This window comes from Pieris napi, chromosome 16 (assembly GCF_905475465.1).
Source record: "Pieris napi chromosome 16, ilPieNapi1.2, whole genome shotgun sequence".
NCBI lineage: Eukaryota > Metazoa > Arthropoda > Insecta > Lepidoptera > Pieridae > Pieris > Pieris napi.
In genome coordinates, this window is record NC_062249.1 from 4295454 (window position 1) to 4323323 (window position 27870).

The 27870-nt window shown below is 35.8% G+C and overlaps 1 protein-coding gene across 3 annotated transcripts; it reads right to left on the reverse strand.

Moving 5' to 3' along the window:
* Positions 1-240: 240 nt before the first annotated feature.
* LOC125057338 (dual serine/threonine and tyrosine protein kinase-like) lies at positions 241-27857 on the reverse strand. 3 transcript variants are annotated; one of them, XM_047660984.1, is made up of 22 exons: positions 27631-27857; positions 22772-22919; positions 22370-22530; positions 21298-21414; positions 20010-20405; positions 19483-19670; positions 19064-19161; positions 18320-18531; positions 17368-17484; positions 16536-16650; positions 15621-15796; positions 15121-15268; positions 14624-14711; positions 10248-10415; positions 8971-9100; positions 7176-7294; positions 6550-6641; positions 5747-5879; positions 3932-4110; positions 3119-3344; positions 2253-2338; positions 241-1204 (listed from the first exon to the last, which is right to left on the reverse strand). In XM_047660984.1, exons 2-22 carry the CDS (start codon positions 22884-22886, stop codon positions 978-980), a joined length of 3291 nt encoding a protein of 1096 aa, XP_047516940.1. In that variant the 5' UTR covers positions 22887-22919; positions 27631-27857; the 3' UTR covers positions 241-977. The 3 variants fall into 3 exon arrangements, with proteins under 3 accessions (XP_047516940.1, XP_047516938.1, XP_047516937.1); XM_047660982.1 differs by lacking the exon at positions 27631-27857 and adding an exon at positions 27507-27524 and having other exon boundaries at positions 15498-15796; XM_047660981.1 differs by having other exon boundaries at positions 242-1204; positions 15498-15796.
* Positions 27858-27870: the final 13 nt, after the last annotated feature.

Here is a 27870-nt window from a genome sequence, read left to right on the forward strand (position 1 = left end):
TAGGCGCGTTATGAAAAATTGATGAGAGTGTAATTTTACGATGCGCGCGCACCGTAACACAAAATTAACAGAATGAAGTTGACAACGGAAGATGCTACGGCATTGGACATAATTTAAAAACAACATTCGAATAATTATTGAATTTATGTTAAGTACACTTAATAATAAATATTTATTTATTTAATTTTTCAAATGTAAACTGAACTTTATTGACTATAATGACACCTTTTCCAATCTTTGATTATTTAATTGTAATTAATCATTTGCATGCAATCAAAAACTATTTTTAATAATGCCAAAGCAGTATAACTTCTTACGCGCGTACATAACTACACGCAACCTTTTTTTTCATATTACATACTTTTTACTGATACATAGAAAATCTATCACACATCATGCTAATCGTAGTGATCTTGTGAAGCAAACAATAATTTCATTTGAAAGTTGTGTAAAAATTTAATCTAAAAATAACAATACAAGATTTTTGAAGAAAATTGTCGGATTATTTTTTTCTCTTATTATAGAGAATTGGGGTTGCTAAGTTTACTGTTGGGCGGTGATGGCATAATATTGGGCTTATGCACCACGAAATGAAAGATGTGGTATCAAACACTTAATATATAAGGAAATAATACAATCGTGTCGCGTTTCGCTTGATTGTAATCAAAATCATCCCTAATCTAACCCCAACTCAAATCCATTGTAATATTATAAGCGCCTTAATGTCTTTTTAAAAAAGTTTCAAACAGCTTACAAATAAAACGCAATTTCGATAAAAATCGATACAAACTTTCTTATAAAACATGGTTTAAATGTTTGTTTCCGTGAGTACTATATTTATATGAATATCGTAACCATGGTGACGCTAGCTATAATCCACTTAACGCCAAAAACATTTGCCAAAAGCTTTCAATTGAAATGTTTTTTTTATTTTAGATTTAACCAACAGTTCAAAAAAGTTCAGTAAACAAGTGCTGTCAATCATCCAGCCCTGTCATATTAAGACTGTCGTCTTCTGAAAGACTGGTCCGTTGTGTGAATATTGGTCCGGGTTGATCTTCAATAAGAGCAGTGCGTAATACTGCCTCTAGACGCGGTTGGATATCACCTAATAAGGCTCTTTGGCAAGGCTCTGTGGCCCAACAGGACTGCATTATGTCCCAACACTCGTCTGAAAACTGGGGTAAGCGTTCCGGTCGAAGACCTGAAAATATTGTCAATTAGATTTATAAATAAGAGAAAACGAGATTTTTTTTGTTTCATCAAAAAAGCAAGCAATGCTTGTTTATAACTATTATTCATATATACAGATAAAGAAGAATTTCCATCAGTGCCGTCTTATGAGCAAATAAAATTATTCAATCAAATCAATTATTCATATAGGTAACGCAATGTACACTTATGAACGTCAAAAAAGAAATACATGCTTCTAGTTTTACATTTACTGCCAGTTCGCAAATCAAGGGCGTAGACAGGAAGAGAAGAACTGGCAATAAACTCTCTCTTTTAATCGCCAAGTTTTTTGTTTTACATAATGTTTGTAAGGAGCTGCAACCATTACACCATTTTCCATTCCATCTTTAAGAAAACACAGCAGCATATCATATCATGAATAATGTGGATTTTACTCTATTTTTATACTTTGACTCTTTATACAAGTGACTTCATTTTATACAAGTCGCAGTTCGAAATGAGACGGACCTATCGGCAGTTTCATAGCATATTAGAATTTTCAATTAACTTTCGTTTACTCTACTAACGAAAAGAACAAAAATTTCAATTCCCTTTTTTCATCATAGCGTAAACGCAAAGAAAGAGACAAATTAGTACTTTAGTTACAACAGTGCAATTAGAATGACTTAGTTTCTATAACTGTATTATTATTAAATCATTTTTAATGGCATAGGTAGGGACCATATAAGGGAGCGTTCAAGTATTACGTAACGCAATTTTTGGAGATTATTGACCCCCCCCATGTTACTCGCCGTAACGTTTTTCAGTACCCAAGTACAGTACTGTACCCAAGTATAGTAAAACGTTTCGTGACAACCTAGTGACTCTTTAATTACTATTATGTGGTGTAAGTCGAATAAAATATTAACAACAACGCGTAATTTAATCCCCGCCCCGCATCGTAACGTTTTATAAAAGGAAAAAAAATACGTTACGTAATACTTGAACGCTCCCTAAGTTAAAATAATATTTGTATGCATTGTATTGTAAGATAAATATATATATGTCTCAAATCTCACCTCGTTTTACCTTACTCCATAGCTGTTCCTTGTTCTGGAAGCTCTCAAATGCAGCCGGCAAGCGGATACTTCCAGCACAGAGATACCTGCCATAAACATTTAGTTATAAGCACACACGAAACTTAAAATAATACACAAAAGTGCGTGCGTACAAAGTACACATGTCAGAAGTGAAACTTCTTTGTAAATTAATTATTTGAGTAATTAAGCTGCCCAAATCCCATAATTTCATTTTGCCAATCTTTCTCATGAATTAATGAATGATACTAAGGCTAATTAAAATTAGTTGTTGTTATGTATACAGAAATACAACCATAAATATGGTAACAATTACCAAATAATATAACAAATTCATTATTATCATAATTGCTAACTTATTTCCACATTTTCTAAAATGGCCAACTGGGTCTTATCAAAAAAAGGTCTTGGTTCTGTGCTCTTATAAATACAAAACCAATAAAAAAATGGTATGTTGTTACTTAGATAATAAAAAAAAATGATACTGATATGTATTAAAAACACCATCGGTGTTCAAGTATGAATAATTGCACCACATTATTATACTAGCACATATTTATTAAAGAAAAAAAATCGACAAAAACGACGTTCCGTAAAAATTTTACCCTCATGCGCCTAAAGTTTCACTTCAATAAAATTAAAATAATCTTTTTATAATTAAAACATATGGAATGATAGCTGCATTATACCCTTGACGATTATATAAACCTTTTTATATTAAAAATCATCAAAGAAAAGCTTTATAGAAATTGTAAAGCTAGAAATCAAAATACATGACAAAAAGATATCGTCGAATCTACATAAATTTTAAATAAGTTCGTTAACTCAAAATATATACGTTTCCTTACCAGAAGAGTATTCCAAAGGCATACACGTCGACTGCACTCTGATATCTTCCGGCCAGCAGTTCTGGTGCCATATGTACTGGTGTGCCCACCAAAGACCCTGATACCAGCGCTCCAGCCGCACAGAAGCCCAGATCAGATAATGCTGCCCTATTCTCATTGTTCAAGAGGACATTCTTGAGTTTAATATCTCGATGGACTAGGCCTAGGGAATGAAGATATCGGATGCCTGAAATCATTACATACACATTTTCAATTTCTCAAAGTTTTTCTTCATCGTATATAATCAGTTCAAACAATTTGTACGACTCAAAACCTATCAATTAAAAAGAGTGGCGGAGAGTTGGTTACGCCTTTGACTTGCGAACTGGTAGTAAATTTAGAATTAATTTAACTTCTTTTCGGACGTTCATAAGTGTACTTGTATATATGAATAAAGTTAAAAAATTAAAAAATATACTTTATAGAAAGGAAAATCTATTAGTGTTTCGTTGAGCACGCAACCTACGGATTAAAAATCGCACACTTAAACGGCTAATCCTGCTCTCAAACCAGCCAATATGAAAAAAAAAACTATATTTAGAAATTTATAAGATCCTGATTACAATTACACTTTACGACTTCAAGGTTTTATTTAGAAATGTATAGCACACGTTAAAATGTTTAGACAAACATGAGTTTTCAAATACCGTATACATTTTAACATTTATTAATAACTATACTCAATTTTTTTTCTAACTTCTTTCCCCTTCTTCTACGTAGCCATTAAAAAACAAATATATTTACTATAAACTATATATGATTCTTCTAACTTACCTTCAACAATATCACAGCTGACTTTCATCCTTTGGGCGAAACTGAGTCCAGCTCTTACGGCAGTGTGAAGGTCGCGAGCCCATCTCTCTGAGACCAATGTGACGCTAACACATCCGCCACCGCCACGCTGTACCAAGGACCCGAGTAGGCGGACTATACGCGGGTGGGACGGGATGCTCCTGAGTTGCACAACATATTTCAAGGTGTTTTAATAACAATCATGTATAATTTAGATTTGAAAATAATACCTAGTTTCTTAACCTAATGGCTGATTTACACAGGGTAAGTAGACAAGTCAGTCGCAGCGCCAATGTCGGCGCCGCGACTGACTTTAACTGTTTACATGAAGTAAGTAGTAGTGGTGCGTTTCTCACGATGAGCACACGTTTGTGAAGTCAGTGGGAAAAATGAATTTGCAAAAACAACTGAAACGACGATTTAATTATTTGTTGAAAAATTTATCAATTTTGCTGTTGATAGAATGGTAGAAAATGAGATAACTAAAAATAAACGACAACGCGTAAGAAAATGGATTGACGATAGAAACGAAATTGGTGGCTCTGCTTTGTTGCTGAAGCAATTGGGATTTGAAGATCCTGCTCCACAAACTGGCCATATAATTGCACCAATTTTAAGGTTTTGTCTTCGCTAAGCTTCATTTTTATCGCCAGCGAAAAAAACGTGGTCACCCTACAACGCAGCGGCAGTGACTAACCACGCACTGACTTGTCTGTTTACACGGGGTTTATATGGATGGCGCGGGGGTGCGCGGGTGGCGGGGGCGCCAACTGACTTTAAAATATTCGTGCCCGAATATTCAAGTCAGCGCTGACTTCAAGCCACTGTACTGACTTCAAATCAGTTTACACAGGGTTTTTTTCGGGTCAGCACTGACTTGCCTCGAATTTGTAGTCAGTTACTGACCCTGTGTAAATCAGCTCTAATATTATACTTTTTACGTTCGTCAGGGTCTTATAGTTTTTAGTATATTTGTTTAAGAGACCAGTGTTGGCCTAGTGGCTTCAGCGTACAACTCTCATTTCTGAGGCCGCAGGTTCGATCCCCGACTGTGCACCAGAGGACTTCTTTTCTATGTGCGCATTTAACATTTGCCCGGTGAAGGAAAATATCGTGAGGAAACCGACATGTGTTAGACCTATACATTATCCAGATTTTTATCTTCGATACATTATCACAGTTTCGTTAGGTAAGTCTTGTTAATAAAGTCATCTACACTTTAAGGACGTTAATAATAATAAATATTTCAATCAATAGTTGTTAGTGTCAACTAGCACAGCGTTAATCATACATTTAAATTACAATTGCAGGGCGAACGTCATCTATGGTGGCGTTTTTTAGTTAGAGATTTGGGTGAATTTAGCCGAAACACTAAACCATGGTGGAAATGTTATCATATAAACATTTATTATCTAGCTGAAGAGTTCAGTTGTACGGGAAAATCTGAAGAATTTCTTTGTGCGTAATATACTTAAGAAGAAAAAAACAAATTGTGTATGTATCAATGATGGCTATAAAACACCGCGCTACGACAGTATATTATTAAATTTAAGCAATGTTTTATAGTTATTTCTAATAAAAAAAAAATGAGCTCCTTCAACTAATCATACAAGGCAAAGTGGCAGTTAGAAGGAGACCTGGTCGCAGACGAATCTCCTGGTTGAAAAACTTGAAACAAAGCACCAAGTCATTGTTTAGAGGCATTCAAAATTTAAAGAGCAATGATGATCGCCAACCTTCGCAAGGAGATGGCACTATAAGAAGAAGAATAAAATTAAATGTATACAAAAAGATCACCTGGTATAGAAAAACTCCATAGCTAGTTCGTAGTAGTGCCTATCGTCGGCAGGCAATACAGACTTAGCGGCCACAGGCGTCGCTCCCGCCCATGAGCCACGCACTGCGTATACCACACCGTACTGACCTCGACCTAACGTATAGCACATTCATATTATAACTATAATAATAATAAATAATAAAAACTTTATTTATGACAAAAGGGTTGTGACAGAATTCATATATCGCTAGTCCCCACACTAGGGAGGCCCTGTGTAGTGTAACTAGAACACAATTATTACGTGCTTAGTGTTTGAAACAGTTAAAAAAAAGATAATAATAAGAAATAAATAATAATAATAAATTTAATGTTACAAATTAAGTGAATGAGTGAGTGTGAGAATGGGTGTGTATGCGCATGTATTTAAGAGTGTAGCTGAAAGTTGTTATGATGTTATGTGTACTGCGTCTGTGTTAGTTTATGAAACCTCAAAGTCATACCAAGATATGTAGTAATGGCTCTGTAGATTCGAAATCCAATTTGGCTAGTGTAGTTTCTATGTGACTGGGTAAAATGCTTAAATATAGCATGTATATAATTTTGATAAGTAATGTTACTAATAAATATATAATAATATTATTTATTTATGAAAATTAATAATCTAGTTTAGTCTGTTGAAATAAATATCCGGGTATCTAGGTAAAAAAGTTATACGTTTGTTACTGCTTAGATGGACAACAACTTGCCTACAATAATATATAATAATTCATCTAGTAAAGAAAATAATTGTAATCAATTTATAAAATGACAGTTAAAATTGTACCGATTTCTCGGCCTAGGTCCGGTACGCCATACATCAGTAGATCACACATTGATGTACTCTCTAGACACAACCGGGCGAAGAGCGGAGCGTACCTGAAAGAAGATTTTATGATAATAATTACAAATATTTAACATACCAATATCGGAAATATTTTCATTCTTAGATTTGTATGGGCCTCTTGAAAAATGTATAGTGAGAGTCTTAAATAGTATATGTAATAGTTGGTAACCTTTGTGTCTCTCTCTCTATTTGAAATACGTGTCTGTGTGTCACATTTCACACGTATTCCAAATACTAAAAATGCTCTTTAATAAAACTAAAGTTTATGTATCTGTTGATTTCAATTCAATCAATTTTTCGAGGTCTAGCTCCATTAAATTTTTTTCAGCAACCCATAAGGGTTTAACAACATCTTGAGTAAGCAGTGAAAAACAATTTGATTAAAATTATTTTCAACTTTATTAATTAAAACGTTCAGTTTTTAGGTATTAAGTCCTTTCTAGCATATTATATTGACACGTAAAGTTTGAACGATAATCAAATTTTAAAGAACCATATAGTCGCCTTGTTACATCTATCAAGAGATTTTGATTAAAGAAAACTAATATAAATACAAGACAACTAACTTCTTTCTAATGGTGAGTTTGACGTCTTCAGTATTATGCAGACGTGCAGTAAGCGCAGTGTCCAGTGACGTCAGCGCCGCTTGGTATCGCCCATGAGCTACGCTCAAACGTTCCACGATCTGTGAACGAAATTAATGCTAGATTTAAACCTCATATTTTTAAGCTATTGCATATATTTTATCGCGGCGCGCTTTGAGCGCGGTGACCGAATCAAGAAATTCCGTAAGGAAAATAAAAACCTAACACACGATGACGTAATATAGGTGGCGCCAATACGCGTTAGAGCGGGACAGAACGCAGTTATCCTGAGTCTGGTAGTGATAGATAGAATTAATATAAAAAAATTTGAATTAATATCAAAGAAAAAAAATACTCCATAAATAAAATAAAAATGTGTGCGTGTACTAGGTGTACACACGTAAGAAGTGAATATTTTTCGAAAAATGATCTACTATATGCAACTTTACAGAAATTGGTTAAATAAAGTTAAATTAGATAAAGTTTAACAAAAGGCTTTTATTATCATAGACATGAATATAGGTCGGTTATCGAAAGCTGGCGGGTTCACAGTACTCACACTAATGCAATTTCACATACAGTATGTTTCAAAATATGATTTTTTTGCCATGCTATACATTTTAGTCCACTCTGGTTTTAGTAAGGTTGGGTGGGTTGTAAATAAATAAAAATGTGTCAAATACATATAAATATAAGGTGCATACGAGGGTGGATCCAAAAGTTCTAAGCCAGACCAAGAACGTGAAAGAGTAGTTCGTGTAAATAATTTTTCATTTTTCGACATAAGCTTCACTAACTATTCTTTGTGTTGAGAAGTATTGAGAAACCCCAGTCGCATCTGATGTCAAATTAAATATAACATTTTTTCATTAAACTGTTTTTATTAAGATGCTTAAAAACATTGTGCACCATTTCACGAGATTGCCCTGGTAATGTTTGAAAAAAGATCAACATGTATAAAATAATAATAATATAAAACAGTAAAGATCAACATAAACAGTAGCAAAAGAAAAACAATAACTGTCTCTTTTATACTCATAAGCTTGACCGAGCGCGAGAGAGACGGACAGTCTTTTCGTGATGTATTTGTGATTGTATTTCAGTTTGACATCACGTCTCGCGCTTATTCACAGACACTACACAAGCACAAAGTGTAAATGTGTTGAAGCCGCCAGCTTTAGATAACATACCTATACAAATACAATTATTTCTTTTTAACTTATTACTGTACTACTATGTAGTACTAAGATTATTACAGAATTTCATTAATTGTAATAGAATTATTAGTATTATTACTATCATTGTTATCGTTATTATATATTTTTGTTACTAATGGCTTCTAATTTCTTCGGATCAACCGTGGTAGGGACAAGGAAAAGATGGCGCGTAACGGAAAAATGTGACGCGTAACGAAAAAATGTTACAGTAAATTTTTTTCCAACCCCGATAAAGAAGTTTCACTTCAATAAATAAATAATTATAATTGCATAAGTGATCCGTTCATGATTCGTCAACGCGTCTACTACGTACGCGTATTATCGATCGCGATCTATATATTATATTGTTAATCACAATGGAAAATGCACAATCGTTTCGTCTTTTGTTTTACATTTGGCGATGATCACAAGTCTATGAATGTATTTAACACCTACTAGCACTTCCGTATGATACGTAGGAATAGTTGCTAATATAATTATTAGCAACTATTCCTTAGGCACAAAAGGTCACCTACATATTTGTTACACAATTCGAGTATACAGGTTAAGACACGCATTACCTGTTCGGAGATGAGGCGAGCGAGCTTATGCGTGGAGAGGGACGCAAGTGTGTATAGCGCCACCTGCCTTCGCCAAATTGGACTGAGCGCACAGCAAGCGGATTCGGCTTCGCCAGTCACTACTCGCAATCTGATAAATTAATTAAAGCATTAGTTAACATTAACACTATTCATATATCATATAAGTGATGTTTTAATTCAATCATTTCTATTATATGCTAATACTAGCCGTTTCGCGCCCGCTTTGCTGGACGAATTAAAATAAATTTTATGTTTCATTATTTTATTTTTTTTCATATTTTTATTATTCTTCTTTTTAACTTCCCGCTAAGAAAATTGAAATATTTCGAAAATCGAGTTTTTAACAGATGTTGACGTTTAGAGGTTCTAGGAAGCCTCCCCGAATGTTTCCGCGGTGAAGTCCGTATGGATAAATTTTCATAAAAGTAAAACAGCAATAAAAAAATGAAGGAACGTTGGAATTTAATAAATAAATAGCCATAAACCACCTTAAAATTTCGCATCGAATGGTGGTAGTTTCATGTCGATACGATCAGTGGTTTAGGCGTGATTGAGCCTCAAACGAAGTTCATTTTCATTATATATATATAGATTACGCAAGGAAAAATGAGCTTTTACAAATAAATAACGCTCTTAACAGGGCTATCTTAATTTGATTCTGGATTTGGCATTTTTTGACTTAATACAAGAGAATATATCGCTTGCCCCGGGAAACAAAGTCGTAAACTATTACGACTATTTTAATGTTTTGTCATTTTTGACTTCTTTGGGTGATGTAGGATTTTATTTAAAAAAAACAAGGATATTCTACGGAAATTTTTTTGTGTACAATATTAGTAATACTCGTTTAGGTCCATATCCGCTCCTTCCCTTGCCCTTCTGGCAAGTGCGAACCTGGATTCGCAAAAGATCTGCAGAACTCCAAAATCAACGATGGTCGCGAGCGTGGACTGCAGACAGTCCAAAATGGCGCTGCCAGCAGTTAACTCGCAATTGACAAAGCAATTACGGGATATTATATTAAGATATAGTTTTTTTTTACTATTTACACTAAATACATAACAACAATGTTTAAAACGTCAAATATATATCTGTTGTTTGTTTTAGTATCTTAGGAATAATAACCTTCATTTATTTTTCCTAAAAAAAAATAATGCTTTTACGACTTTGTTCTTCGGGGTAAACGATATGTAACTAATTTATTGTAATATACTTTAAAATAGATTTATATATTAACTGTTTCTAAGCCTACTGACCTATAGAACAGTCTTCTAATAGAGTCCAATAAGCTTCTCAGTAGGGAGAAGGACGCGCAAGGCTGCAAGTCGATCCGATCCGCCGCAGACACCACTTGCCGCATCGCTTCACTCGCCGGACGACCGCCTAGCTCTTCACGACAACACGACTCCAACGATTCTAGACATCTGAAAATGCACGATAAAAATTAATATACTTAATTGTTATAAAAAGTCGTAAACTGTAAAAGAAATATTAAAAAAAAATATTCAACCAGCTTATAGTTATATGATTATAGCAAATTTTACTATACTAGTTTTACCATATGAATATTTTTTTATTAATAATAATAATTTATTTTTTGCAAGAATATGGTACAAAATGTTAAGGTGATACAATCATAAATCGTTCGCATATTCTGCCACACACGATGGCGCGCAAATTTGTCTTAAAGTATTTCACATTTTTATTCAATGTCAATTCTTATACTATCTAGTCTATTATATTATATACATTAAATCATTAGCTTTATATCAATTACGGTGTTTCATGCAAATAATCATTTATTGAATAGTACATTTTTTCTAAAAGTAATTCACTAAGTCGCTTTTTAAAGAATCTAGACGGAAGATCTTTTAATTCTTTAGATTCTTTTTTTTATTGTAGACTTTAATTGCCATACAAAAGCTGTTGGCACAGCCAATTTCATCCCATGTCTACTTCTTACTTCAACTTCTACATTCGACTTAAAATTATGTATGTTTCTGTGCACGAATAAGGATATCTCTAAAATATAAATACATGGAAGAGATAAAATTTTGAGCTTCTTAAATGGGAAATCATAAAAAAAGGATATCGCAATATTCCCGTAAGCTTAGGACAAATGTAGTTAATAAGCTTTTACTTATATTTTCCAAAAATCTTAAAGGATACCATAATTTAAAATTCTAGTATCTGTATACCTTTTTTTTTTTTTTTTTTTTTTTTTATAGAACGGGGGGCAAACGGGCAGGAGGCTCACCTGATGTAAAGTGATACCGCCGCCCATGGACACTCTCAATGCCAGAGGGCTCGCGAGTGCGTTGCCGGCCTTTTAAGAATTGGTACGCTCTTTTCTTGAAGGACCCTAAGTCGAATTGGTTCGGAAATACTTCAGTGGGCAGCTGGTTCCACATAGTGGTGGTGCGCGGCAAAAACTGCCTTGAAAAACGCTCAGTTGTGGAACGGCGGACGTCGAGGTGATACGGGTGGAATTTCGTATTCTGCCTCGACGTCCGATGATGAAACTCAGCTGCAGGTATTAATCCGAACAACTCCTCTGAACACTCTCCATGGTAAATGCGGTAGAAGATACAGAGTGACCCCACATCTCTACGCAACGCCAAAGGATCAAGCCGATCGGAGAGGGATTGGTCGTCGACGATTCGAACCGCTCTGCGTTGTATACGGTCAAGTGGAAGGAGCTGGTACTGGGGAGCCCCCGCCCAGAGGTGAGAGCAGTACTCCATGTGGGGCCGAATTTGCGCTTTATATAGTTGCATGCGGTGGCCCGGAGTGAAGTACTGCCTCGCCTTGCTGAGCACACCAAGCTTTTTGGAGGCTAATTTAGCCTTTCCCTCCAAGTGACCGCGAAACTGAACGTCGTTCGATATGTCAACGCCAAGTATTCCAATGCTGGCTGTGGCTTTAAGAAGAGTGTTTTCGAAAAGAGGAGTAGCGACAAAGGGTATTTTTTTAGCGGAAAACGCGCAAACTTGTGTCTTCTTGGGGTTAAATTGGACTAGGTTTTGTCTGCCCCAGTCTGAGACTCCATGTAGTAGAGTTTCGACTTCAGACACAAGTTTGTTCCGGTACTCATCAACAACTGCCCGAGAAATACCTGCCCGGCCAGTGTAAAGAGTATCCCCAGTGCTGTCATCCGCATAGCAATGAATGTTGCTAAGTTGCAACATATCATTGATATGCAGAAGAAATAGGGTCGGGGATAGAACACAGCCTTGTGGGACCCCAGCGTTTACGGGTTTAAGGTCGGAACATGCTCCGTCGATGACGACCTTGATGCTCCGATCGGCCAGAAAGCTGGAGATCCAATCGCATAATTTCTCGGGAAGCCCATAGGCTGGAAGCTTCGAGAGAAGTGCTCTATGCCACACCCGATCGAAGGCTTTCGCTATGTCCAAACTTACCGCCAGCGCCTCCCCCTTGGACTCAATTGCCTCTGCCCACCTATGGGTAAGGTATACAAGGAGGTCACCAGCTGAGCGACCACGACGAAAGCCGTACTGAGAATCGCTAATCAACTGGTGGCCCTCTAGATACCTCAAGAGCTGGCTATTAATAATGGTTTCCATTATTTTGGAGAACAAGGAGGTTATAGCTATTGGGCGATAGTTGGACGGATCAGAGCGATCGCCTTTTTTTGGGATCGGATGTATCGAAGCGGTCTTCCAGCACTTCGGGACAGTGCCGAGCGAGTACAGGTACCGGAAAAGGCGCGTTAAGACCGGAGCCAACTCAGGAGCACAAGTACGCAGCACAATTGGGGGGATACCATCCGGCCCGCTCGACTTATGAATGTCCAAGGAAGAAAGTGCTTTGCGGACAGCACGTTGCTGGAATGTGATTTCCGGCATCGAAGAATCACACCGCGAAATGGTCGGTGGTGATCTCCCTCGGTCATCCAAAGTCGAGTTGGACGCGAAGAGACAGCCCAAAAGGTCGGCCTTCTCCTTCGCAGTATGGGCTAGAGAGTCATCCTCCCTGTGCAGTGGCGGAATGGTGGGCTGACAGAAATTCCCTTGGACAGCTTTGGCGAGAGACCAGAAGGCTCGTGTCCCTGAAGGGAGTTGGGCCAATCTCTCGCCAAATCCGGCAATGTGCTCTGACTTTGCCTTAGTGATTTCCCGTTTGAAGGACCTGGAGGCTGAGTTATATGCTGTTTTAAGTTCGCTGGTATTGGCATCACGAGATTTCGCCGCTTCCGCCCATGCCTTAAAGCATTCTCGCTTTCGACGCGAGGCCGCCTTGCAAGAACGTTTAAACCAGGGCTGAGACTTGCCACCGATCGGCACCGCAGAAAATGGAATAAAGAGTTCCATGCCCTGCAGAACCACTTCGGCGACAGAGGCGGCGACGGAATCTGGAGCTTCCGGCGAAAAGCACATAGGCCCCCAAGGGTAGGACGCAAAGAAAGACCGCATCCCGTCCCAATCTGCTGACTTATAGTGCCAAATACGGCGACAACCCATAAAGCGGGGCCGTGAAGGGCGCGTAGATGGCACAGTACTCCGGACCACCCAATGATCTGATGAACCCAATGGCGGGTCAACAGAGACTTGATAGTTCTCCGGATGTGAAGTCAGCAGAAGGTCCAACAAAGAGGGTTTATGACCATCCACATCTGGTATTCGTGTAATCGCAGGGACCATTTGTGTCAGGTCGTAGGCTAAAGCAAAGTCGTGAAAGGATCTTCCCGCGTGATCGGTGGTTTCAGAGCCGAGCCAATCGGCATGGTGGGCGTTAAAATCGCCAAGTATCACGATTTCAGCGGTAGGAACCCTTTCGAGCAGGGAATCTGTAGCCATTTGGATGTGCTCAATGAGTCGGTCAGTTTCGGTATTTCCGCTATGGGACCTATACAGGCATGCGTAGAATCGCGGATGGTCATCGCAGTCTACGCGCAGCCAGAGGTTAGATAGGTCCCTTCCTTCAAGCGTCCCGAGGCGACGAGAACAGATATCCTCTCTGACGTACACGCAAACTCCAGCCCGCGGCACAAATGAATGTTCCAATTTGTACCCCGGGTAGGAGAGGTAGGAAGTATCAGCCGGGGGGGATATCTGAGTCTCGGTAAGAAAGAGCAAGGCCGGCTTCGCAGTCTCTAAATGGTAGTGGACTGCGTTGATGTTGGAATTGAGCCCCCTAACATTTGTGAAGTCCACGGCGAGCGTGGACGGGGGTGCCTTTGTTGAATTGCTCCGTTTGCCCCGAGAACGATAACTGTTTTTGTTTTTGAGCGCAGAGTTGCCCCCCCCAGAATACGAAGGGCAGCCTGTGCGTCCACCACCGGGTGCTGAGTGTCCCGGTGTTGGACGCCCAGAGGGGGATTCTCCACCGCGAGCGCGTGTGGTACCCCCCTGGGGTAGATTCTCTTTTTTCTGCGCCTTCATATTTCATATGGGGGGGGGGGGGATGGGCTCCGGGAGTCTCTCTCACCGCACGAAACGCGAGTACAATAGGGCGAACCTATTGCATCACTTCACGCCGGTTTTCTAAGAGACAGTGGTACTGCCCCGGTCGTGCCTGCCCATTTGGCTGAAGCCCGAAGGCAACAGCATGGCACTCCCACTAGGAACTATGGGATATTTTATATCAATTATGTATAAATTTAACTTACCTCTGCAAGGTTCCGAAGTAAGTGTCTTTGAGGCAATCTACAAACTTGACTAGCTTCACACTTATCTTGTGACTTAGTTTTGACAAGACTGAAATCAAATAAATTTTTATATCAATTCAACTTTCACCTTCACATAATTTTAATGTTTGTTTCATATCCAAAATTTACTTTGCAAGTACAAAATTAATGTTGTATCGAGAATTTTCCAAGCATCTCTACACCGTCAATCATCGTTCTGGATTCCTACCTCGTTGAAACAACAAACATTTTACTACAAAGCGATGGCTGACCGCCAACTTGCTAGGTATATTATGGAATTTCTTACTCGTATAGAAATTTACAACAAAATTCAAACACGTTAAGGCTTCGGAAGCTTTACACAATTATTAGTGTTGTTTACCCAAGAAACAATTATACATACATAATTAGTGCACAGCCGTGCTGATATACCTAGTTATATATAGATGATATACCTAGGTTAGGGAAAATGAACATACCTGTCCTTTGCACGTCAAGCGAAGCCTGCTTGGTGGATAAGGTGGTGTTAGAGCAAGTAGATACCGTGCTTCGTCCACTAAAACTTGGAGAAAGCGGGAGGGATTCACTTTCGATCGGGATTGTACCGCTGAGAGGCTCTCTTGTACTCTAAAAGTTTAATATTCTTACTTATACCTTTTTATTTGTTGTATGTAGAAAAAATATGCATATATTTGAATGACGCAATAACAACTAGTGACATATAAAATAATATTTTTCGAAATTGTAATATAGCCATCACTGCATTACAAAAATGCAGAAGGGAATGAATTTTTTACATGAAAAAATTGATTCCATTATCCGACTCGAAGGACCAAATATTGCAACCTTTATTTACCTTAAAATAATCTATATAACTCTGACTAGCTCCAAAGCTTTCCTCATTAGACATCACAATATCGTAATCATCGATGTTAAAACTATCGTACGACAGCGCTTCTTCACCATCCGACAAACTCACATTGTCTTCGTCCACCAAATGGCACGAATCTGCTTCATCGAAATCGTTTTCATTTCTAGTACTACTTTGTGGCCGATTGATTTGGTTCAGTCGTATTGCTTTATTCGGAGTTTTTCTGGGTGTGTAGAAACATGAATTCGAGATCATAAATTGCCTGTCTTGATGGCACGGGAGATCTAAAATATTAAGATTAAAATACTTAGGGATTGGTTGAAAGACAGTTTGTAGTCGCTTGTTAGACATACGGCCGCTCGTTTAGTATAAACATGCAACAAATAAAATAGTATGTATAAAAGAGATGCAAGCTAAATGGAGAACTGTCTATTAAAGTAATTTATTAGATAATTCTATCTATTAATTTAATTTACTAATTAGATTAGTAACTAACCTGTTTATAAGTATATGGGGTAGATGAAATAAACACCATTTTAAATGAATTAATTGATTTAATGTTTTAACGATTACAAAAATGTATATAAAATGCCAAGCATATCGGCACAAAGGGCACTTGCGCACGCACTACTTCAATATTACCCACGTACACGGACACATACGCGTTAAACAAGCAAGACAAGTTTTTGTGGGTACGTGCGAGTGTCGTAATAAAGATGTCGATGTCATCAATAAAGTTTGATTAAAAATAAATTTGAAATGTAAATATGAGATATATATAAATATATGGAACTAAAAAATAATATGCATATGACAAGAAAAAATAATGAAGCGAGCTGTTACTGTATAATTAGTCAACAATAAAAATCTGTTTTAAGTGAACTTCAATTTAGAATCAAGCGATTTTTTATTAGCTAAATATGTGAGAATAATTAATTTCAATATTTTTTTTTTAACCACATTTTTCAAACACACCCAACTTTTTTCCGAAATAATGAATGTAATAAATTTAAATAATCCTACCATCAACACTCCAATCCATATTGTGTATTTCATATTTCATCTCCTGTAATACTTCTTGCATTATCTGCACCAATTCCTGTTTCTTGTCACCCTCTGAGAACTTAGCATTTATAGTCTGTAAAAATAAAAATATTTTTTTTATTATACCTAAATATATACTATTTGCATTGTCTTTTCTCATATATTGTATTTTTTTAAATCAAAATGTCATGATTTCAGATGGACTTAGAACCTTAATGATAGAGCTACTACTACTATACCCCTCAAAAATAAATTAGTATCATTGCACCGTTTTATATAAAGTACACATGATGAAGCTTTTAATTTGCAATAAAACATAAATTATTCTCAACAATTTTTTTATAGAAGAGGGGCCAAACGGGCAAGAGAATCAACTTATGTTTATACCGCCGCCCATGGACACTCTGAATGCCAGAAGGATCATGAGTGCGTTGCCAGCCTTTTAGACAAAGTTTAAGCTAGAGGGTTCAATACCGTTAGTAGAATCATATAATAGTATTGTCTTTTATTGACATAACCTTAACACGTTTAAAGAAAAAACTTTTTAACCGGATTAAAGTTAAGTTTAAGATATATTATTATAAAAATGTACTGTAAAGCACGCGAAACGTCGGTTAAATTTAAAATTATGTTAAATAATTGTAAATTTATAATAATACATAACTTTAATCCGGTTAAAAAGATTTTTCTTTAGAATCATATAATTTTAAAAAGAAGAAAAATTACAACTATTTTCTAAATAAAATATAATATAATATATCTAATAATTGATTGATAACACTTTTGTTGGACTGTAATATTATTAACTCACTTCATACAAATACTGTTCCTGTTTGGCAACATACTGTATCTTTTTAGGCACCACCTGTAACTCTCTCGCCAGGTCAAACGAAGACAATATCAACTCTTGAAGTACCTTTACATGTATCTGAAAATTATACAACATTAATATGTCAGCATCAGCGAGAATGTTTTAAATCGCTTTCCAGGTAGCTGTTAAATTGTGACAATAACTATAGAATTTATTAAGAATAATGTGGGGTAGCGAGAATGTAGCTATTGGTGAAAGAATGTTAGAAATGAGCCCAATAACTTTTGTTTATTAGTAACAAACAAAGTATTTCCCAACCATGTAGTGATTATTATCACAAAAATATATTTCATAATTTTATTTATTGTTTTAATTTCCTTACACACGCAAAAGTTAACTAGGCATCTCGCTGCAATGACGTCATAGTGACTGCATACAAAATTCAAGTAATCTTCTCCCCCTCCCCTCGAATTTTGCGCGTAGGTATTGATTATTTATAATATCAACGTTTATCTATAAGGAGATTAAATGTAGGTATATTTTGTGGTAACAGTTCTATATCCATAGGTTAAAACAAATATAATTTTAGTTTATTTTTTAACGTTATTTAATTAACTGATCGTACTGTCGCGTCAAGGGCTAGAGCGGTAGGCGGTGGGGTGCGGTGGGAGGGGAAGCACATTCCACGCAGGTGCCAAGTTGATTTCTGCGTGTAGCAAGTTATTTCAATTTCTTTAATGGCTTTATTATTGTTGAAAGGCACTCAAAATGTCAATTTACAATGTAATTTCTTTTTAATATCTTTAATATTTATAAACCATCTTCTTGGGGTAAGATTAGAAAATGATACTCAGTGCTATTTAAGTCTCGACTCCCGAACATGAAAAAAGTTACCTACCTTCATTTTGAAGTTACCTACATATAATTACAGGAAAATTAATGAATAACTCACTTCACTTAGAACCGAGAAGTGTTCCAATATGCAGTTTTGTACGCAATCAGTCGCGAACTTCAGTACATTATTTATCAATACAGTTCTGCTTTTAACTGTACGTGCGACTGGGTCTTTCTTACGCTGAACTTCCGTCTTATCTATGTTCTTAAAAATATCTGAGTCGTCTAAAATCAGCCATTGAGATTTTGCGCGATGCTTTGCAGAGATTGCTGCAAGTATTACCGTGGTTATTAAAAATATAAGTTTATATAGATAAATAGCTGGTCGTGCTCCATAGGACAATCATAGAGCCTGGACAAATTCAAATTGGTTGCTGATTTTTTGCTTTAACATATTTTTTTAATTTATAATGCTACAAATGTAATTACTTATTTTATCTCACACTGTTTTGTTGTGTTTTTTTTTAATATTTTTATTACTCTTTTATGTAAATATTCTACGGTTTCGATATTTGTAAATATGTGAGGAACATGTATGCTAACTTTTTTAGTATAGTAGTTTATTCTAAGAGTACATTGTCTTCACATTGAATTATTTAACAAATGTAACAAAATATTGTAAACCTATTTTAAAAGAGTAAGTGCGGAGTTTCTTGCCCATTCTTCTCCACACGAAACTACTTTTTGGAAGGGGCAACTAGAATCTTCTTTGTATTTTGTTTGACGTTCAAAAGTGCCATTTTAGGTGGTCTAATTGAAATAAATGTTTTGACTTTGACATAAGTCGATACTAGGTACTTACAAGCAACTTCCCACTGATCAAGCAACTCGTTCAAGAACGCTGTCTTTTCTTCTTGAGATCGGATTTCTAAAGCTTTCCGATCCAAAGACTTTGTGGCACTGTATAATCAGAATAACATTAAATTCAGAACTTTTAGACTCTCATCCCTGAGGTCGTAGGTTCGATCCTCGGCTGTGGACCAATGGACTTTCTGTCTATGTGCGCATTTAACATTCGCTCGAACGGTGAGGTAACCGGCTTACATTAGACCCAAAAAGTCGACCGCCAAATGATTATGAAACAGATACAGAAATCTGAGGTTCAGGACTAAATGTGTAGTAAGGCCACTGGTTTTTTTCTGTTCCTCATTAGTTTTTTTTTTTATTACTGAAAAATGCGAGCGAAATGTATGACAATTTGGAGTACTATTAAAGACTCACGCAACTCCATCTTTCAAAAGATCTCTGTCAGACTCAGGCAATTCTTCACTCCTATACGGCGATTCAGTCGACTCAGTCGCTTCATTCACTTCCATTCGCCGGTCTTCACTCAGACTGTCAGAGAAAAGCACGAAAAGGACCTGAGATCTGGGATTAATTTCCTTTATTTGATGGAGATCGAGACAGTTCTGAAAATGTATTTTAGTATTATTAAACATTTTTGTTTATGTTTGTATTAACTGTTCAAATAATTAAACAAAAAGGAGGGCAACTGCCTTATCGCTTTATTTGCAAAGAAAGTGGCACATTTAAATTAATGAATTATAAAAAACCGCACAATCATCCCAAATCAGCACATATATTAAAATAGGCAAGCACATATCATATTAATTATCAAATTTAGTAAGGTATTTATAATTGTTAAAATTTATGGTCTAGACACTGTCCACAGTATAACCTTTACGAGTTAATGCGGAAAAATTACAAGGACTTGTATCTAGATTTATATTAACACCGTAAAATCTCACCTCAGCACTAAAAACCGCCGGTTCACAGCTCTCCTTCCAAACAACGGGATACATTTTCTTGACTATATCAACTTTCGTGACATTATACAAATCAAAGGTCGCCCAAAAATCCTCGTCGCTTCTTGAAACCGACATTTTATTAATTGGTTCGTTGAAGATATTCCTTCCATAGCGGTCCAGCGCGTAGAGATATATCGGGGAGTAATTCCGTAAAATGCTGTCCCGTTTTTGATAAAAATCTGAGTAGAGCTCTTTTAAACCGTGTAAGGATGTTTGGCCAGAATCGGTTTCAAGGTCCGGCGGAATGATTATTCGAAGACCATCTTTGAGGAAGGAATTGTTCAGTTCGATTTCAAGCATCGTTGTGAGGTCGTTACTGTCTTGGCGAAGAATATCCTAAAAATATATAATAAATTAGGTTAATACGTGGAGGAATAAGGAGAGTGCGAATTTAATCACATATTCAAACTCAAGACCGTAGTATATAAATCAATTGCACATCAAAATTTGGCAGGTTTTTGACGTGACAACGTCTTAAAATTCGATGGAGCCGGCTGCACGCACGAAAAAACATGACGCATGCGGCGTTACCTCGCTCTGAGGCGTTCCATTTAAGTGTAAAGTGCAAGCGAGAGCGCGGAACGAGCGACAAAGATGCACAATGGACCTCCGCGTTCGGCAGCGTCCGACATCTTTATTGTATATTATAAAGTATAATATTATATCGATTTTATTGTAATCGATCAATTCAATTGTGATTCCCATTTACCTCCTTCTCTACATCCATACAAAATATCTATCAAAGAAATAAAATTAAAATTTTCTTTTGAAAAATGCAACCATTCCATCAGTATTTTCTTATGACGTTGTCACGTTCAAAAATCGTCAGTAAACTGACTTTACAGACAACCGATTTTTTTTAATAGGATCGGGGGGCAAACTAACGTACGAGATGCCCAAAAAGGGCATTCATCGCAGCCGACAGCCTGTCACTTGACACAATTTTTGAGTATGTTTTTTTTTAAACAATTGGAAGTCGTATCTAGTTTCTGTGATAACCAGCAGTTTTTGCGCGTATTATACTCTTATAAATTTAATTATTTCTACATTTTTTTATTCTTTCAAAACAACGGGCAAATACGCTGTTTTACTGAAAGCATTTAAGTCAATTAAAACTAAACAATAGTTTTTTTTTGCGGGAAACTTACCAAAACTATTGGTTGCTAAAGGTGCTTTAAGCTAAGAACAGAGACAATACTATAATACAAAATGTTTAATATTTCAATACCTGCAAAGGCAACGTGTCCCATGGCTGTCGATTGCACTCCAATTCTTCCACCAGCTCGAACTCACTTGTCCCTAGCGTGAGGTGCACTTGGGTACTCGAACCATACTGAATGCGTAACTGGAATGTACAATTTCGATTTAATACGCGTTTCTCAAACATATATTTACTTAAGAGTTCTATGTGGTTGCGTGTTGTTCCCACGAGAATGTAAGTGCGTGCTCCTATTTCACCATGCCTCCTGCTGATAGGGGACAAGTCTTTGTTTTTATTTATGTTATTATTATTAATTACTTAAAATGTCATGTGGAACATGGTGTAATGGTTGCAGCTCCTTACAAACGTTGTGTAAAAAAAAAAACATGGCGATTAAAAAGAGTGGCGGAGAGTTTATTGCCAGTTCTTCTCTTCCGTTCTACGCCCTTGATTTGAGAACTGGCAGTAAATGTAAAATTAGAAGCATTAATATTTATTTCTTTAATGACGAATCACAAGTGTACATTGTGTTACCTACGTGAATAAATGATTTTTGAATTTGAATTTGATTTTATAATCTTTATTTTTCGGTACTTACTAAATAAATCAAGTATTGAATAAATATCAACGTTCAAATTATTGAATCTACTATTTTAGAATATAGTAATAATAATCCAGTGGTGTTACAACCCTATATATGTGTTGTTTGCCATAGTCATTTTGTATGACTCGGCCTACACCCTCTGTCTTCTTTGCCGATGAGTAGGGATGTCTACCGATTCAAATTTAATGTGGAATAAGAGATACCTGTATCTTATATTTCATAATAAACTTTTACACCACAGATTGCATCAGTTTTTTTTGAGAATTTAAATTTTAAAAGAGGTGATTAGTCTGTGCCTGACACATTCATACATCTAGTGAGACACTGAAACATAATTTATTTTTGATTTTAAGACATTACGGTTTCTTCACGTTGCTTACTTTCACCATAAGAGCAAAGATTTGCGCACTTAGTAATAAAAATAAATTGGTGCAGTCGTGATTCGAACGCATTACCACAGGGTTGAGGGGCGGACGAAACCAAGAATGGTATTACCCAGCGACATCCTCTAGGAAGTGGGTCGGGCAGCAGCCGCCTTCCAAGAATGCAGTGCACAAGACGAGCCTTTGCATCGGGACTGGTTCCCAAAATAACCAGCGCAGTAGGGCGGGAACATTGTTCAGTTATGTCTTCTACAGTTGATGATACATCCGGATCTGCACATATTGAAAATGGCATGTACATTTTATTTATATGCATAATTCAGATCAAATCTAACAATATTACCCTAGAGATATTTCGAGTTAAAAGTTCACGAAATATTCAAGCGCAAGATAAAATATTTATTTTACTTTCCTATGGTTCTTTTGTTTAGTCCTTAATTAAATAAGTATTTTATGTTTTACATAAAATCTCTTACTTACCAGATCAATATAAAAGTATAGGATGAAATCTTACCACAATTCAACACGTCTCTCACATCTCGCAGGGCGCGGTTCGTGTCTCTGAGCAGAACGCGTAGAGTGCGCAGGCGACCCGCGCTCCTTCGCCATCCGCTTCCTGCCATCACCATCCATGTGACCACTACCCACGACTACACAACACCCTGAAAATTAAAATCCTTATGTATCCTATATTTAGATTAAAACTACGAAATGTCCAGATACCTTAAGGATTTCGATTCGTAAAATTTTTCAGAAATTCAATAGTAATAAAAGTCGCAGAAGTCATAACTAGTATCCGATACTTCGATTTTATGGCCGATTTAAATTATCTTAGTGTTTAGGAGAGTGCTTTAGTACAACTTGAAAGGCAAGTCCTTTAGCGTAGCGTTTACTCAAGCAAGTAGCGTTTACATGTTTCAACTAAAGTACTATCCTAAAGCACTCTCCTAAACACTAAGATAATGTAAATCGGCCTTTAAAGGAAACTCAACCGAAACAAAGCTTCGGACTAATCGCGTCATTACTACAAGGACAAAATAAACCAGGGAATTTCCCTATTATTCAAGTCCAAGCTGTTTTTATGGAAAGCTTATATGTGTAAACTACCTAACAAAGACAAAAAGGTATAAGGCCAATTTTCTTACTAAAATAATAATAAAAATGACGACTAGCGTCATAAGAGGTTTATCGTTTTAATTATTATTTTAGCGCTCAGTAGAAAACCAAAATGTAAGGTAAGAAAAATAAATAAATGTAAAAAATAATTAAATTTAACTATCAACTTCTAATATAAAATAAGGTTTGTATGCACACCATCCTCTAATAAATGCAAATATATACCGTGCGATAAGAAAACAGGAAACTATTATAATAAATAAAACCGATATTCTTAATTAATGGCCAAAAGGAAATATACATCACACTCAAGTTAGATTCATAATCTTCTAAGATATTTATATAGCTTTGAACTTTGGTGATGATTGGAAAGAGATAAAAAAGAAAATAATTCTCTTATTTCATAGGTGTAATAGACATGATATATCGTAATCGTAATAAAACTAGCAGGCATAAAAAATATTTATATTTAAAAACATCTTGTTCGATAAGGCGGGGAAAAAGTAGTGTGTTACTTATACAATTATAATTTGTATCCGATTAGTTATTGTCGATGTCGACATATGTATATTTAATATGGGTACGTATTTTCAATTTAGCTTGCGAGTGCATTTTACTACGAGTTTTAATGACGCATCTATACGCTAAATTGTGAAATCAACACCGAGGCCATTAGTATCTACTTTAGAAATAAAATTGTACATAGAATCTTATAAAAAATAACAATAATTATGAAATAGCTATATGTAGTATATGTTGCCAGGTGGCAAAATCATAAAAAAATATGAAGCTGGAATGTGGGTTCTTCAGCCTTTAATTTTCTTGTTGCACCCAAGTTTTAAATGCAGTATCAAAAATTAGATGGAAATGCTCAGGATTTTAGGCATAATGGAACCTAATAAAACAGGTATTCTAGGTTGAATGATTACATATATTAGGTTGGGGAAAAAGTCTTTTCGCATTATAGTATGTATGAACTTGTAACAAAATCTCTTTGGCTATACTATATGTATCTGGCTTGTTTTGTTATCAAGGAAAGTTGAGATTTTAAAGAAGATAATTCCAAAATCAAATTAGGATAATGTCTGTTTTTTATTTATTTTTCGTACCGTCAAGATGAGTGAAGCGAATGAAGAAATTCTATACTTTTTAAAATTTTACAACAAAAAAGGTCAAAATGCAACACAAGCCGCGAAAAAAATTTGCGACGTTAATTTGGCCCTATCGCAGTGTCTGTGACAGTAGCACAAATTTGGTTTAAGCGTTTTCAATCCGGAAATTTTGATGTCAAAGATCCAAGTCCCTCTGGTCGCCCTATGACGGATAAAATGGATGCCATTTTTGAAAAAGTGGAGCAAGATCGGCATATCAGTAGTTACGACGTAGCTGAAGAAAGGGGAGTTGACCACAAAACAGTTGTGGCGCATTTGAAAAACATTGGGTACACAAAAAAGATCAATATTTGGGTACCTCACGAGCTCACTGTAAGACACCTAATGAACCGTGTACTCATTTTTGGTTCTTTATTACGACTTAATGGAACCGAACCATTTTAGAAGAAGCTGATAACTGATGACGAAAAGTCGATCACGTACGACAAGAACGTGCGAAAAAGGTCGTGGTCAAAGGCCGGTCAGGCTTCACAGACTGTGTCGAAACCCGGGATAACTCGCAACAAGGTGATGGTGTGTGTGGTGGGATTGGAATTATTCATTATGAGCTGTTACCACCAGGCAGGACCATCGATTCTGAACTCTACTGCGAACAACTGATGAGATTAAAGCAAGAAGTTGAGAGAAAGCGGCCGGAATTAATCACCAGAAGGGGTGTGGTTTTTCATCATGATAACGCTAGACCTTACACATCTTTAGCCACTCAGCAAAAAATAAGAGAGCTTGGCTGGGTGGTGATAATGTATCCGACGTATAGTCCTGACCTTACACCTTCAGATTTCCACCTGTTTCAGTCTCTTCAGAATTCTTTAGGCAGTGTCAGGTTAATATCACAAGAGGTCTGCCAAAACCAATTGTCGCGGTATTTTGATCAGAAGCCCCAAAGTTTCTATAGCAATGAGATCATGTCCCTACCTAAATGATGGCAAAAAGTTATCGAACAAAATGGTACCTACATACTTTAGTTAAATGTAAATAAACTATATTAAAAAATGTTTTGAATTTTCTTAAAAAATGCGAAAAAACTTTTTCCCCAACCTATTAGTTAAACAGTTTTGTACTAAACTGTGAAACCAGTAATGCTTATAGTAAGTGGCTTATAATTTACACAATGAGGTTACTTATTCCACGGTGAGGTCATCACAGATAATTTTAGATGTTTTATAATCAACTATTCATGCTATGTGTATTAACTATTGGTGCTTATAATAATATTTAAATTACATAATATGACAAGACAATTTGTTGCATTAAAATGACAAAATCTTTATATGGCTACAAACTTCTTTAGTAAGGAAATTAAAAATACACTCAATACTTGTGTGATATACAAATTATCAGTGTATCAATCACATCCATCCATATAAGCAGTAAAGTTAGTTTATAGGGCCACTGTCCTACCGGCTGGGGTTATCTATAACAACCTTGGTGGTGGGTCAACCAAGCTGCCTTGATCTCTGTTATACTGGTACTCGTTTTGTTACCAACAAAAGGCTTAAAGGCTAAATTACAGTAGAGCCCATTATTGGTCAAATTATGTTCTAAATAAACACATAAAAATCTATTGTAAATTTATTTTTCTACAACTACAGTACCCTTTACAGTACTTATTAACTAAACAACTTTAATAAGTTAAACAAATGAATTGTTGTTGAGCACAGGTTGAATCTTAAGTACAGGGATCGGGCTAACGGTCATGGATAATGGCCACCCTGAGAATAGCAAAATTTCTTGCTGCATTTCCTCTATTCAAAATTCAGTTCCTACACATTTAACATCACATAAAAGTATCATTCAAAGTCTGTCAATATTGTTAATTTCAGATAATGATGAAAAGACTAATACTTAGAATATATTCTTTCTTTTAATAGAACGGGACAAATGGTCTGGTGAGAACACTGTCAGAAGACTGGAAAATGTGTTACCAGTCTTTTAAGAATTGGTACCCTCCTATCAAGGAGACCCCATGAGGTGCATAACAAAACATGCCTTAAAAACGCTCAGTTACTCAATAATAATGGCAATATTATTCAACAGTTTATTTAATACTCCTTCGGAGATACACTAACAATGACATACTTCAACTCTTTTATATTTTGCTAATAATTATGCCTACAAATATCACTAAAAAAACCAGATAGACCACTAGAAAAGTATTAGGGCCTGTTTCACAATGTACGGATAAGTTCTACATAAGTTCCAAATTAGCTATTTATTACTTATTGGTAGGATAAACACTATTGTTGCGTTTCACGACTGTCAGATAGCGCTATTTGTCACATAAAGTCCATGATAAGCTATGAGTCCGATGAAGTGACAGATAGCTAAATTTATCTTCCAAATAATTTATGTGTTGCATAGCTATTTGTTACTTTATCCATACATTGTGAAACAGACCCTTAGTGTTTTAAGTCATCCCTCCTAAAAATGAACTATGTGTATAAGTAATAAGATGTACATTATATGTTAAAAGAAATATTAAAAAGGTTAATTTATGTCAATCTACATGGTGGGAGGTAGGAATTTATTAGGCATATAATGATCATAAATGAAAAAAACATTTCATCTCCATAATCAACATCATAAGTAAATAATATAAGTCCCATAAGCCCGTAACATAAGGACATGGCCCAAAATAGGTGTTATATGTGTCTATTTCTGTTTTCAAAAGTGCTAATAAGATATTTAAATTTGTTTTAATCGAAATTTAGCTCACAAAAATGTCGCAATTCATAAACCACATGTATAATCTACCAGGCTTTAATAAGATTTATATAACAAAAAAAATTCTATAACTAGCATTATTTATAGCACATGGGTTTAGAAAATATATAATTATAGCATTAAGTAGGTATTCGTAACATATAAATGTATGTTCCCTTCTACAACTGCACGTAACATTATTATTAGTTTTAAATAAAAATGTAAGTAGGTAGGCACAATTCACAACGTCAAACTTACGAAACTGTTCCGCAACAATAATTTCTGTCTTTTTGTGAGTGAAACTCAGTAAGTAATACTTACGCCGATAAAAAACAAGTTAATACTCATAATAACTGTGCAACGTAAATAAACAACAACTTACCCACAAACGCAATAAATTGATAGTAATTGGCACAAATTGCTATAAATTCACTTTACATATTAAACACTCAGTAGATACAAATGAACTGCATGGTGAAACTACGTAAATAATCTCAAAAACCTATTAGATAATTATAAAGTAATTTTATTTTTTCCTATCCGAATTAACAAAATACACAGTCTATTAAGAAATAGTAAAAACATTTGTACTTTTTGTTATGATTTCAGTAAGTTTTGACTT